Source organism: Stegostoma tigrinum, chromosome 36, assembly GCF_030684315.1.
Source record: "Stegostoma tigrinum isolate sSteTig4 chromosome 36, sSteTig4.hap1, whole genome shotgun sequence".
NCBI lineage: Eukaryota > Metazoa > Chordata > Chondrichthyes > Orectolobiformes > Stegostomatidae > Stegostoma > Stegostoma tigrinum.
The window spans coordinates 1,370,902-1,386,821 of NC_081389.1; the positions used below are offsets into that span (position 1 = coordinate 1,370,902).

The 15,920-nt window shown below is 41.1% G+C and overlaps 1 protein-coding gene across 3 annotated transcripts in view; it reads right to left on the reverse strand.

Annotated features, from left to right (window-relative positions):
• The window catches only part of tbc1d2b (TBC1 domain family, member 2B), a 137,995-nt gene that overhangs the window by 101,089 nt on the left and 20,986 nt on the right, over positions 1–15,920 (reverse strand). For 2 of the 3 annotated variants that reach the window (XM_059640115.1, XM_048520901.2), the window contains exon 2: positions 14,977–15,127. The exons of the other annotated variant lie outside the window; for it this stretch is intronic. In XM_059640115.1, the coding sequence (XP_059496098.1) occupies positions 14,977–15,127 (151 nt within the window). The remainder of the gene's footprint in view (positions 1–14,976; positions 15,128–15,920) is intronic. 3 annotated transcript variants of the gene reach the window in all.

Below are 15,920 nucleotides of genomic sequence, written 5' to 3' on the forward strand. Positions count from 1 at the left end.
ATATGGCTGACCGATAATAATTTTATCTGTGCAATGGTTATACACTCTATTACCCATCTAGGACCTGGCTTCAAATCTCCAGACCAGTGGACTCAAGATTTCCTCAACAATTCATCGTGAATGGAATCTGGACAACTTGAAGTCAGTTCCAAAAGTGGGCCCAAGAGGCCAACACAAAATTAAATGCTCTCATCAGGACCAGAAACACACAAGCAAGCACTGATCAAGGGATGGAAACTAACAAACAGATCTAATTGAAGCAAGTGTCAGTTTCATATGCTTAATTTTAGAGCACATTCACTCATTCAACAAGAACTGACATTTAATCAGCTCCAACATTGATCAGTTTGCATTGCTCCGATCCAAAACCAGTAACAGTGATTAGTATACAGTTGATCATATAAAAAAATAAAATGGGCAACAGTATAAAGAAGCAGGAGTTGCTCTGATCATTTGGCCATATACAGGCATTAACTCGAAGAGAAATGCTGCTGAACTCAATTGCTTTTTTTTCCTCACCACTTGATATCTGTGCTTCCTGTGCCAATGTAGAATTCTGCCACCATTAATGTACTACAAGACAATTCCAACTTTTAAATGATATTGCACAAAAAGCATTCCATTGGCAATCCAAAACTAACCTACCAGTTTATAAACATGGCTTATCTCATAATTATGTTTTTAATGAAAATGAAAATCCTGTATTTTCAAACCAAACATCATAATACAGGCTCTAAAAATGTGCCCAACTGTCTTTTAAAAGACAGTTGGGCATTTTCTATAGCAATGTATTCTTCAGCAGACACAACACAACTGCCTTCCTGATCAAACTAAGTCTCTATCTGAATATCATTAAACCAGTGAGAATTCAGTTCATGGCACACCGACACCAGTACTGGGGTCGAAGGAAGTTAATTGATTTCGGGAACCATTTAGCATTCAGGGTCAAAAAGAGAAATCAGAGTTGAAAACAACCGTGCTAAATGTAAATAAGCACAATCACAAAGTAATGAGTGTGGATCTAGCTGGAATGGGCTGGGAAAGGGGTTTAGCAGCAATGAAGCTGAGGACGAATGGCAATCATTTAAGAAAATAGTTCATGACACACAATCCAAATAAGAAAGGAACATTGCAAGAAAGGAAACCAACCTTGTTTAACCAGGAAGATTAAAGACAGTATCCAATTAAAAGTTTAGTGGGTAAGCAAAATGATTGGGTAGGTTTTAAAAACCAAAAGATGACTTAAAAAAAGAGGAAAACGAAGCGGGTAAACTTGCAAGTAACATCAAGGTGGTCAATAAGAACTTCATCAAATATACGGATAAGATATAGGAGCAGAATTAGACCACACAACCCATCAAGTCTGCACTGCCATTCAATCACAGCTGTGTTTCTCACCCCCATTCTCCTGCCTTCTCCGCACAATCCTTGATCCCCTTATCAATCAAGAATCTCTATCTTAAATACATTCAATAACTTGGTCTCCACAGATTAACTACCCTCTGGTTGAAAAAGTTCCTCATCTCAGTTCTAAAGGGTTGACCCTTCACTGATACTGTGCTCTTGGGCTGTGGTCTCTCCTACAAATAGGAACATCTTCCCTACATCAACTATCTCCAGGCCCATCAGTCTTCTGTAAGTTTCAATGAGATTCCGCTCCCTCTGCCTCCCCTCATCCACCACCACTACCCACCCACTCACCCCCTCCCCCCTTCCTTACAAACTCCAAGTAAGACCAAGAGTCCTCAACCGCTCCTCATATGACAAGCCCTTCAGCCCCAGGCTCATTGTAAACCTCATTTGGACCACTGCAAGGCTAGCACATCCTTCCTTAAGTATGGGGCCCCAAACTGCTCACAGTATTCCAAATGAAGTCTGACATCTTTATTCAGCCTCAGCAGTATACCTCTGATGTTTTATCCTAGCTCTCTTGCAATGAATGCTAACATCGCAAATACTAACTGTCAACTGCATGTTAACCTTGAGAGTCCTAAGAGCTTAGGACTCCTAAGTCCCATTGTGCTTCAGATTTCCAAACGCTTAACCATTTAGAAAATAGTCTATGCCTCTACTCTTCCTATCAAGGTTCACCACAGCTTAAACTTTCCCACATTATATTCCATCAGCTGGTCGGCTGCCACTTGCCTACCCTATCCAAGCCCTTCTGCAACTTCCCCAATTCCTCAACACTATCTGTTCCTCAACACACATGTATTCTTCAAACTTAGCAATAATGCCCTCAGTTCCTTTGCACAGATCGTTAATGTATAACATGAATAGCTGTGTCCCAATGCTGACCACCGTGGAACCCCACTAGTCATCAGCTGCCATCCTGAAGACTCCTTTAATCCTACTCTGCCTTCTGTCAGTCAGCCTAATCCTCTATCCATGCCAATACCTTGTCACTAACATCATACATTCTTATCTTATTAAGGAGCCTCCTGTTGTCTAAGGACTTCTGCATATCCAGACAGATCAGATCCGTTGGCTCTCCCTTGTATAACTTGCTCATTATCTTCTCAAAGAATTCAGATTTTTCAGGTATGACTTCCCCTTGAAGAAGTCATGCTAACTCAGCTCTATTTTACCATGCACTTCCAAATACTCCACAACCTCATCCTTAACAACAGACTCTAAGATCTTACCAGCCATCAAGGTCAGGCTAACTGACTTATCTTTCCTGTCTTCTGTTGCCCTCCCTTCTAAAGCAGAGGTGGTATATCAACATTTGAGTCCCCTTGGACCCTCCCTAAATCTAGTGATTCCTAAAGATCCTCACCAATGCCTCCACAAACATCTTCAGGTCTCTGGGGTATAGTCCATCTGACCCAGGTCTTTTCCCTACCCATCCACCTTTTCAGCTTCCTCAGCACGTTTTCCTTAGTGATGGTTACTACACTCACTTCTGCCCCCGACTTTCAAAATTCTGGTATGGTAGTGGTTCTTCCATTATGAAAACTGATGCAAAGTACTTATTCAATTCCTCTGTCATTTGTGTTTCCCACTGCCACTTTGCCAGCCTCATTTTCCAGTGATCCAATGCACCCTTACCCCTGTCTTACCGTTTTGATATCTAAAAAGAACTCTTGTAATTTTCTTTATAGCAAGTTTTGAGAAGATTTGTAGCTCAGGTTGAGGTTCTGGACGTGAGTTTGCTCGCTGAGCTGGAAGGTTAGTTTTCAGACGTTTCGTCACCATTCTAGGTAACATCAGTGAGCCTCCGACGAAGCTTCGTCAGAGGCTCACTGATGTTACCTAGAATGGTGACGAAACGTCTGAAAACTAACCTTCCAGCTCAGCGAGCAAACTCACATCCAAAGTTTTCTTTATGTTACTAGCTAGGTTATTCAAAATTCAACATTATCTCTCCTTTTGGCTTTTTTAAAAAAGTTATCCTATGCTGGGTTTTAAGAGGGTTGGCAACCTCTGGTTTATCACAAATCTTCATTCACCACACTGTACGCTTTTTCTTTTGATCTTATATTGTCCCTGACTTCCACTGTCATCCTTCCCTTTGAAGTTGATTCATCCTCCCCTTTGAAGTGCTGCGTCTTCATGAGGAAGAATTTCTGCTGCACCTCCAGAATTACCTAGTCAGAAAATCCTGCCATTGCTGCTCCACTGTAACAGAAGTCTAGCAGGGAAGGCAATCAACTCTGGCCAGCACCCCCCTCAGGTCTTAGTAGTCATGTTTCTCAAAACTCATTAGATTTTATTCACTTTGCAGTTCCTCAACTCTACCCACATAGATTTGACTCCTTCCAACTCCACGTCACTTCTTTATATCGAAATAATTTCATTCACTAGCATTGCAAACACATACCCTCTGCCCATACGGTTGTCCTTGCGATTAGATGTCTATCTGTAGATATATAGCTCCCAGCCCCAATCAATTTGCAGCCAGGTCTCTGTGATACTCACAATAGCATAACTGCCAATTTAAATGTGCAATACAAAGCTTGTACCCTGGTAAATATTTATCTTGTTTCATATACTGCATGCATTTAAGTACAACACCCTCAGTCCTGCATTGAGAAGGGGGCAGTCACAGTTGTCCCCTTCTGTGCTGTGCCCAAGGTTAAATTGCAGGGTCTTTCCATACTCTGTCCTATTACTTATTCTGGAAGCTTTAACAACCTCTGCTGAGCCCTCCCCATCTTTATTTCTTCCTTAACTTATAAGCCAATTAGTTTGATGTCACTGGGAATCGAGTCTATTAGATAAGGTAGAGAAACAGATACATAGGCAGATCATGGAAAGATATTAAAGCAACCGGTTTGTTGTAGCGGACGACTTTAACTTCTCCCATATTTACTGGGACTCCGTTAGTGCCAGGGGTTAGATGGCACAGTATTTGTTAGGAGGGTTTCTTGGAACAACATGTAGACAGTCCAACTAGGGACAGGGCCATATTAGACCTTCTATTGAGGAGTGAGCTCGGCCAGGCAATCAAAGCTTCAATGGGGGAAGCATGATCATAATTCCATAAGTTTTAAAACAATTATGAATAAGAGTTAGAATAAGATTGCTCCGCTGGCAGAAGTTCCAAATTGGGAGAAAGCATGTTCCTGAGAGAAAGAAAGATAAGGATGGCATGATACAGGAACTCTGAACAAGAGATATTGGAAGTTTTGTCAAAAAGAAATAGGAAGCATATGTATGGTTAGGGAAATTGAAATCAGACAAAGCCCTTGAGGAATATTAAGGAAATGGGAGAGAATTTAAACAAGGAATTAGGAAGGGGTAAAAAAGGGCCATAAAATGTCCTTCGCAAGTAAGATTAAGGAGAATCCCAAGGTATAAGAAGCAAGAGGGTAGCTAGGAAATGGGTATGTCTATTCAAGGACAAAAGAGGGAATTTATGCCTGGACCCAGAGGAAGTTGGTAAGATCCTTAATGAGTACTTCACATCAGCATCTACCAAGGATAAGGTAATGGGTGACGGTGAGATTAGGGAAAGCTATGTTGATATTGTAGGGCATTCGCTATTGAGTAGGTGGTGTGGTTGGGTGTCTCGAAAAACATTAAGGTGGGCAAATCCCAAGGGATCTATGCCAGAATACTGAAAGAGGCAGGGGAGGAGATTGCTGGGGTCTTGATGGAGATCTTTGAATCCTCTTTAGCCACAGGTGAGGCCCTAGAAGAGTGGGAAATAACTAATGTTGTTCCTTTGTTTAACAGCAACAGGGATGGCCGAGAAAATTGGATGCTGGTGAGGCTTATATCAGAGGTACGGAAATTACTGAAGAAGATTATTAGGCAAAGGATTTACTCACATTTGCAAAAGAATGGACTTATTAAGAGTAGTCAGCAAGGCTTTGTTGGGGGCAGATCTTGTCTCAAATTTGGATGAAGAAGTGACAAAGATAATTGTTGAGAGTAGGGTAGTGGCTAATGTCTACCTAAGTCATTACCAAAGCATTTCACAAGGACCTTTACAAGTAAGAGATGATGCACTTTGGGAGGTCAGATGCAACAGGAAAGTCAATAGCCAGATCTTAGGAGTATTGATAAACAGAGAGATCTTGAGGTCTCAATCCATAACTCCTTGAAAGGGCAACACAAGTGAATAAAGTGGTAAAGGCGGCATACGGCATGCATGCTTTCATCGAATATAAAAATTGACAAGACAAGCAGCAACTGTATAAGACTTTAGACAGGTCACATTCAGAATGCCTTGCACAGTATGAAGGATACGGAGGCTCTGGAGGGGGTGCAGAAGAGGTTTACCTGGATTGGAATGCATTAACCGTAAGGACAGGATGGACAAACTTGGATTTGGCATGGCCGATCCACCTAGCCTGCACATCTTTGGACTGTGGGAGGAAGACAGAGAGAGAGAGATAGAGAGACAGAGATGCACGCACACAGAGACAGGGAGAAACACCAAACCACAGGAACTAGCAGTATGAATAGGTCAATTACTCCCTCACACCTGTTCCACCCTGCAACATGATCGGAGCATCAGAGGCTGAGTTATGACTTCAGAGTTATGTAGAATTAGATGAAATGAAGGGCACAGGTAGGGTGGATTGTTGGAGACTCTTTTTGCTAGGGCAGAAATGCCAAATACTAAATAGTATAGGTTTAGGTGACGAGGGAAAACTTAAAAGGAGATGTACAAGGACATGGATGCGAGTTTGCTCGCTGAGCTGGAAGGTTAGTTTTTAGACGTTTCGTCACCATTCAAGGTAACATCATCAGTGAGCCTCCGACGAAGGGCTGGTGTTATGTCCCGCTTTCTATTTATCTGTTTAGGTTTCCTTGGGTTGGTGGTGTCATTTCCTGCGTTGGTGTTGTCATTTGTGTTCTTTTTCTCAGGGGATGGTAGACTGGCTCCAAATCAATGCGTTTGGAACACACTGGCTCCAAATCAATGAGTTTGGAACCAATCTACCATCCCCTGAGAAAAAGAACAGGAAATGACATCAATGCAGGAAATGACATCAGCAACGCAAGGAAACCTAAACAGATAAATAGAAAGCGGGACATAACACCAGCGCTTCGTCAGAGGCTCACTGATGATGTTACCTAGAATGGTGACAAAACGTCTGAAAACTAACCTTCCAGCTCAGCGAGCAAACTTACATCCAGAACCTCAACCTGAGCTACAAATCTTCTCAAAACTCGCTTGTACAAGGACAGTCGTTTTGTTTTACACAGAGGGCAGTAAATGCCTGGAATGCACTGCCAAGGGAGCTGACAGAAGCAAATATGATAGCAGTGTTTAAGAGGCATTCAGACAGGCACATGAACAGGCAGAGAACTGGGGCTTACAGACATGTGCAGGCAGATGGGTTCCGTTTAGAATGGCATCGCAGTTGATGCAGACATGGTGGGATGAAGCCCTGTTCTGTGCTCTATTGTTATACATCTGTTCTATTATAAACCATTAAAAGGCTTTCAGCAAAGCCTAAGCCTACTTAAGCTAAGAGGCACGGTGTTAAGAGTAGTGCATTAGCTTGGATACAGGATTGACTCATTAATACAAGACAGAGATTTGGGATGGGGGTGGGCGTTTTCAGGATGCAGCCTGTAACTAGTAGAGTGTCACAGACATCAATGCTGGGGGTCCCAATTGTTTACAATATATATTAATGTGGGAAAATTTGAAGTAATTGACTTTGTCAAGAAAATAGGAGTAATTATTATTTAAATGGGGAAAGTCTGCAGGAAGCAGTTGCATAGAGAATTTGGGGAGTTTTCATGTATAAATCACAAAAACCTAGCATACAAGTTCAGCACTTAGTAGGGAAGACAAATGGGATGTTGGCCTTAATTTCAAAGGGAATGGAATATGTACAAATACGGTGAAGTCTGGCTAAAACTATAAAAGGCACTGCACAGATCACAGTTGGAATGTCATGGACATTTTTGGGTCTCTTATCTAAGGAAGGGTGCACTAGCATTGGAAGCAGTCCAGAGTATTTCACTGGGTTGATCCCAGGCATGAGGGATTTTTCTTACAAGTAGTTTGGGTCTGTACTGATTGGAGTTTAGAAGAACGAGACAAAACATTATTGAAACATATGGAGACATTGAGAACTTATTTCTCTTTGGGGGAAAGAGTCTAGCACCATTGGGCATCATTACAAAACAGGGAGTCACCCAGTTATGACAAGAATGAGAAGGAATTTCTTCTCTCAAAAGGGTTACCACAGAGGGCTGTAGAAGCTGTGTCATTAAGTATATTCAAGGTTGAGATAGCTTTTTTTTAATTAATAAGGGAATCAACAATTCTGGGGAAAGGCAGGAGAGTAGAGTTGACAATGATCAGATTAACCATGATGTCACTGAATGGTGGGTCAGACTAGATAGGCAGAATGGCTTACTTCTGTTCCAATACCTTCTGGAATTGTATAAAGATGGTGTATTTGTAATGGGAACTCAGACTGAGGAATGCCAGGGGTGATGAGGTGATATAACATGCCTCATTTTGACAGCTGTAAACCTGTCAAAAACAAGAAATGCTTGCTCGATTTGTAGGCTAGGAGCAGATTTGAGTGAAGCTTTCGCTGACACGGTTTCTTAAAAATGAAAAAAGGAAAGCAGACTTTTCTGGAATGAGGTTTGAATCCTGAAGCCAGAATTGTACTGTAAAAGAATTCCACGTCAGCACTCCTAACTGGATATTCCTACAGCCAGAGGCCAAAAAAGGGAAGGAGGGAAATGAGAATTCCTAACCAAGACAAAGTCAATTATGATGTCTCAGACATCTAACTTCCCTCATTGCAAAAATAATCCATTACGGCCAATTATAGAATTCATATTTTGTTTTCATACAGAAATAGGCTTTTAAGAAAGGGGAGCAAAGGAAGTATACATTAAAACTCATACTAGAAAGCAAAACTAGATATCATGGACTAGCAGCAGAAAGTTCCCATACAATTATAGACAACTAGATCTAATCAGGTAAAGCCAGCTCTAATCATCCAGTCTTGGCAATTTCTGGGCTAATTATTACGCAATACAGGAAACACACAACTTTTTAAAATGGGCAAAAAAAAGATTTTTTTCTGAGCAAAAGTGCTGGCAGAAGTTATCTTTCAGTGCTTTGTAGTTTTTCTCTACTTCAATACCTTCGCACCTACCATAAAGATCACTTTATTCCCTTAGTTATGGATTAGCAACTAAAAAAACTGCTGCTTTAATCCAATGAGAGCACGCAAAGAGATGTCTGAACTTTTTAATAATGTTGTTTACTGGAGCATACTGAGTCTTTTCCTGAAAAAAGGCAGCAAAGCAGACACTATGGTGCCAATGGATTCTGAACTAGGGGACAATTTAAGGTTTTTGCATAGATTGGTAGCTCAGGTTATTGATGCCATGGTTGGCTCGCTGGTTCATTATTTTTCAGACATTCATTACTCTGCTGGGTAACAGCATCAGCGCACTCCAATGAAGCATTGTTGTATTCTCCCGCCTGTCGTTTAAACTCTGGGGTCCATTGGAGTTGATCACCTCATTTCTGGTTTGTTTACCAGGGCAATTGTCTGACAGTAATGTTTTGATTTGCTCCAGACCAGGTGACCATGGCTTGTGGGGGGACCAGTGCAGAGAAATCTCTCATGTGCAAGGTGAAAGCACTAGAATTTACAATTCTTGTCCCAGTCATGCAGATATTAGAAAGTCTCTAACAAAAAGTGTCTAGCTCTCTCATGTTTCTGCTGCTAAAACTTTGGTGAAAGGAGTAAAACACCCTCAGACATTTAAGTCAAATTCTCAACAAGAGAACAAAAAGAATATCAGCATCAACGAACAAGCAAATTTGTGTCCACAGCAAAGAACTAAAAGGATTTAGAATCTCCCTACAGTGTGGAAATAGGCCATTCTGCCCATCCAGTCTACACTAACCCTACAAAGAGCAACCTAGTCTGATCCAGACCCCACACACCCTGTCCCATCCCTATAACCCTGAATTTACTGCAGCTAATCAATCCAGCCTGCACATCCTGGACCCTGGGCAATTTAGCATGGCCAGTTCACCTTCCGTGCACATCCTTAGACTAAAGTGGTGCATCCAGACAAAACCCAAGCAGAAATGGGGAGGCCATGCAAACACTACACAGATACTTGCCAGAGGGTGGAATTGATCCTAGGATCCTAGCACTGTGAGGCAGCAGTGCTAACTTCTGAGCCACTGTGACACACTATTGGAAAAACTGGACAAAATCCAAAGAAAACAGCTCACTGAACGCTGAGGTCCAGACTAGAGCCATAGAACTGGACTGCACAGGGGCTAATTTCTATAAGGCGAGGTGACAATGGATGGGGCTCATTAGAAGGCTTTAAAAAGAAAAGTGGGGTGGCACATTGGCTCAGTGGTTAGCCCTGCTGCCTCACAGCACCAGGGATCAGAGTTCAATTCCAGCCTCAGGCAACTGTCTGTGAGGAGTTTGCACATTCTCCCTGTGTCTGCGTAGGTTTCCTCTGGGTGCTCCAGTTTCCTCCCATAGTCCAAGATGTGCAGTTTAACTGGCCATGCTAAATTGCCCCTAGTGTCCAGGGATGTGTAGGCTAGGGGAAATTAGCCATGGAAATGCAGGGTTACAGGGATGCTCTTTGGAGAAGTTGGTATGGGCTTGTTGGGCCAAGTGGTCTGTTTCCACACTGTAGGAATTCTATGACTGAACTGTTTTCGCTGTATTTTTAAAATCTTTTTGAGCCCTTCATATCCATGTCTTGTCTGCCTGTACATGTTTGCGAAAGGGGAATTTAACAAGGGGCAGGATTTAAGTGACACAGTTATAAAGCAACATTTTCTGTTTCTAACTTAAAGGCAATTTGCTCAGAATAAACAATCTTTCTTTGTTGAGTACAGAAAACTTGAGATTTTTTCTTTAATTTGAGTTCAACAGTCAGGTAAAGTGGAGACTTTTGATAGTTTCACTAAATCTTATTGCATTAGCCACAACACCAGGGGCTTGATTTCCACAACACACCCCTAGTGGGTCATGAGACAATGTATCATTTACTACAAACAAGATCTTGCTCTGGCACTAGGGACTATACTTTCTTGGACATCGACCAAATAGCTCAGTTATGCAAATAGTGGACTGTTACCTCAATAATGTTATAACTTTGATTCTCGATGTAACTTTCTTATCCTCTTCATAATATAGTTAAAGTCCAAACATAGAACATTCCATGGCAGGGCCTTACATGAAAGTACTAGTAAGATAGTGCATTGATTTTAATTTTCGAAAATTTCCTAGATTCACAGAAGGAGCTACAGGAGTGAAAAGCAGTTAAAAAATAAATAAAAACAGAGAGACAAAAGCAGAAACAGGGCAGTTAGCTTAACACTTGTCATTGGGAAAATATTAAAAGCTATTAAGGATCCAGGTGTCTTGATAAAACAAGTTCAAGCTAATTAGGCAGAATCAACATTTTGTGAAAGAGAAATTATGGCTAACCAATCTGTTGGGGTTCTTTGAAGCAACATGGTGTGGAAAATGGGTTACAAGATGTACTGCACTTGGGTTTCCAGAGGCATTTGCTAATGAAACATGACAGTGCTGCTCAATGGCATTCAGGTTGGTTTCATCAGGACCACTAAACTCCTGAGCCTAGTTTAAAAGTGGTCAAAAATTCAAATTGAATCCCAAAGAAGTGACAGTGACTTCCCTTGACAGCATGGCCACATTCCACAGAACGTGGCTTCAAGGAGCCCTGGCAAGACTGCGCTTGGAGTCATACCTGGCTCATACACAGAGATGGTTGCAGTTGTTGGAAGCCAGTCACCTCAGTTTCATTCATCTCTACTGGAGTTCCTCAGAATAGCTTAAGAAGTTCCATACAGACTAATCAGTGTGCCAACATGCTCCCAGCACTTTCTACTACTTTTGGAAGACACTTCCATGCACAGACCTCGAACGTCCATGCATCAGAAAAAAATAATTAAAGGGAACATTGACTGTGAGGTTACCAATGACCAGAATATTTAAATAGTTAGTCCAGTTCAGTTTAAGTTACTCATGCTCTGATTCCTCAAAGTCGGTCCACCACCTACAAGGCATACAATAAGGAGCAAGATCCACTTGCCTGGATCACAACAATACTAAAATAACTTGACACCATTCAGGACTAAACAGCCTACCTGATTCAAATTCACAAAAGTTCCCTCCTTCCACCACTATTCAGTATCAGCACTGTGTACATTCTCCAGGGTGAACTGCAGAAATTCGCAAAGAATTCTCTCAAACTCATGACCACTGGCATTTCTAATGACAAGGGTGGCAGAGACATGGAAACACCATCACCTCCAAGCCACTCACCATTCTGACTTGGAATACATTGCCATTCTTGGGTCTAAATCCTGGAGTACCTTTCCTAGTGAGTGTACCTATATCAAACGGACTGCAGCTGTTCAAGGAGACAGTTCATCACCTTTTCAAGTTCAGCTTGGGATGGGCAATAAATGTTAGCAGAGTCAGTGATGCCCATATCACAGGTATGATATTTTTAGGACTGCAGGCATTGCTGGCTAGTCCAACAATTATTGCCTATCCTTAATTGCCCGAGAGCAGTTAAGAGTCAGCCACATTGCTGTGGGTCTGACATCAGAAAAAGGCAATACTAGCTTTCCTTCCCTAAAGGACATTAGTGAACTAAATGAGTTTTTCTGACAACCGACAATGTTCATCATGAGACTTTTGATTCCGGTTTTATTTTTGTTGAATGCAAATTCCAACATCTGCCATAATGATATTTGAACCCCCTATCCCAGATGGATATCTGGATTATTAGTCTACTTATAATAAGACCAGGCTATCACTTCCAACCAAAACATCAAAAGTCACTGCAGAGAACCTCACAGTATAGGCTCATATTGATAAGAGTGAAGGTTTGGCTACCTGACCGGGAACAGTCAGCTTAAATGGGTCTTTCTAAGGTTTACAGTATATAATGCATAGTGTGCCACAGGTCACTGCTGGGGTCTCAAGTTTTTACAACTTACCTAAATGACTGCTGAAGAGATTGAAAGTATTGTTGTTAAGTTTATTCACAGCACAACAACAAATAGGAAAGGACGTTGTGGGAAGAACAAAGGAAGCTACAAATGAATGTAGCTAGGTCAAGTGAATGGGCAAAGATGTGGCAAATGGAGGATACTGGGGCCAAAAAATAAAACTGTCCATTTTGGCAGGTAGAATACAAAACTATGTAACATAAATAATGACAGATTGCAGATCTCATATCTGTGTGTCCAAGTATATGAATCATAAAGGGTTAGTACACAAGTACAGCAAGTAATTAGGGAAACTAATGGAATACTATTGTTTATCACATAGGGAATTGAATATATGAGTAACTTAAGGTTTAGTAATCTCATCATTGAGCATATACCTTACTACTTCTTACAGTATCAGTCTCCTTAAGGAAGGAATCACTTCACCTGCATTTAACAATAATTGGAATGGATATGTTGCCTTATAAGAGGAGGCTGGATAGGTTATGCCCTAGCTTTAGAACAGGATGGGAAACATAACAGATCCCAAGGTGTTATAACAGAATGCATATAGAAGGATTCTACCGCTGCAAGAAAAAAAGAACTGGAGGGTTAATGTTTAAAAATAAGGGGTTGCCCATTCAAAACAGATACAAGTAGACATGTTTCCTCAGAAGCTCATGAATCTTTGGAACCTTTTCTTAATAAGCTGCAGAACCAGAATCTGAATATTTTTAAGGCACAAGCAAGTAGATTCTTGATATGCAAAGGATAAACGATTATTAGGAATAGGTGGGAATGTTCAGTAATTAGATCAACTATAGCCTTACTAAATGAGTTAAGCAGGCTCAAGGAAGTAGGTGGGCTACATCCACTCCTAATTCAAATGTACATCATTGATTCCCTTGCAGAAAGGCTGCAATTTTGGGTGTATCGGAGATCGAAACTTGTGGTACCCCTCAGGACAGGTTGTTAAGAGTCACTTTAGGAATGGGAATCTCATTACGACTTAGCTACCAAGCTACAGTGCAAAGTAAACAGAATTTTTATTCCCCAAAGATCATTTTAATGACAGTTGAAAATTTATATTAAAAGCTAAGGGCAATCATTTTTAAACCAGCAGCTCACAGAATGGATTAACAGGGTTTTCATCTTCAGTCTGGTTGCTGCTTCCAAAGTTCAAGGAGCTATGATTCTCCAGCTTAGAGTAAAAATGCAGCATCCTGGTTTGGAGGGGGAAGAGAAAAAAGCACATGGGCCACGCTAATCTTTTCTGTATCCTTAGGTTCAGAATGTCAAAGTCAGAGTTTTTCTTAGAAAGGCAACGTATCTATTCCAATTATTAGTAAATGCAGGTGAAGTGGTTCCTTCCTTAAGGAGACTGATAGTGTAAGAAGTGGTAAGGTATATTCTCAACGATGAGATTACTAAGTCAGAGTCATACAGAACGGAAACAGACACTTCAGTCCAACTCATCCACACCAAACAAGTTCCCCAAACTATACTAGTGCCATTTGCCTGCATTTGACACATATCCCTCCAAACTTTTCCTATGCATGAACCTGTCCAAATATCTTTTGAATGTTTAACTATAACTGCTTCTATGACTTCCTCTGGCAGTTTATTCTACACATGAACTAATCTGTGTGAAAAAGTTGCCTCTCAGGCCTCTCTTAAATTTTCCTCCTCTCACCTTAGAAATACACCCTCTAGTTTTGAAATTCCCTGTCCTATCGAAAAGAAAGACATTTACTAACCTTATCTCTGCCACCCACGATTTTATAAACTTCTATAAGGCCACCCCTCAACGTCCTGTGCTCCAGTGAAAAAGGTCCCAGCCTATCCAGCCTCTCCTTACAACTCAAACCCTCCAGGCCCATCAACATCCTGGTAAATCTTTCTGTAATTCAATAATATCCTTCCCACAGCAGGACAACCAGAACTGTATTCCAAAAGTGGCCTAATCAATATCCTGTATAACAGCAACATGACGTCTTAACTCATATACTCATTGATCAGAACAGTGAAGGCAAGCATGCTAAACACCTTCTTAACCATGTCTGTGATGCAACTTGTAATGTGTTGCCAAAGCAAGCCAGGAGTTTATGTTATTAACCTCCAGGTGGAAAGTTACACCCTAATAAAAATGTATCAGAGATAATGGGAACTGCAGATGCTGGAGAATTCCAAGATAATAAAATGTGAGGCTGGATGAACACAGCAGGCCAAGCAGCATCTCAGGAGCACATGCTTGGTCTGCTGTGTTCATCCAGCCTCACATTTTATTACCCTAATAAAAATGATCGTGTTGGGACAAGGGAGATCAGATTTTCCATTGCTTATCAAAATTCAAGGCTCATATTATCCATGATAACTGAGTGACTTTTTTGTAATGCCTTTTTACAAATATGCTTTTTTTTTAAAAATCAAAACCAAAACAAACTACTTCATGCACAAGTTACTTACATTTTACACCTTGGAAACAACAGTAAATCTCTGTTGGAACCAACGTTTTCAGGACTTACCTACATCTTTAGCAACTAGACCAGTAGTTGAGTAAGGGGGTGGGGGTGATACTCTATTGTCCCTTGATCCAGCAGTACCATTATTACTGAATTCCCACCTCTTCTGCTGTAATTCTTGCAGCCAGTATCTCATTGCTTGTGCACTGGGAGCCTGTTACAATGCAAAACAAAATTATAAAACACAAATGCCATACATTTTTTCACTGAAGTCTTGCGACAATTGAAGCAACTAAAGAGACCCATGTTAAGCAAGGCATTCTGTCACAGGGCTGGCAGACTCACTTGGCTAACCTCGTGGACCAGCTACTAAGTCCAGGTCAATATTTGCAAAGGTTCACAAATGACCATCTGTCAAGGCATGATGTGCAGAATTGATTAATGGCAGGGGCAACACTGATTGGATTCGAATCCAGTCTCCTGAACTTAAGTAGGTAGCAAAGTAAAGCTCGGACCCAAATGCTTTTCTACACCTGTTTTAAATTATTTATAGCTTCCATAGTTGGTCATCTTTACATCAGATATAAGGAAATGTTGGATCTGTTTTAAAATATATTACACTTCCTAAAGTATGACAATTATAAAGTGCTGTAATGTTGTGATACAAATAAGTGATGATCTGTTTGATGGACTCAGAAGTCCTAGGTTCAAATCCAAACATCAGGCATACCCCACCCCCACATCCCCCAAAGCGGAAGCTACAGCTGAGTCTAGCTTGACATGCATCAGGATATCCATAGTGGGTATAGTTGCTTATTCATATTACTGTATTGATCATGGGAGCCATCTTTATTACAGTTTGGCCAGTAGGATTTGATGGGCTATGACAAAAAGGTAACATTGATGTTACAGCCTATCAGAACATTAATCAGCTGGTGAAAATTTACCGTCTATTCTCCATTTAATATCTTCACAATGGATGACAGGGGGTGGGGGTGTGCTTTAGA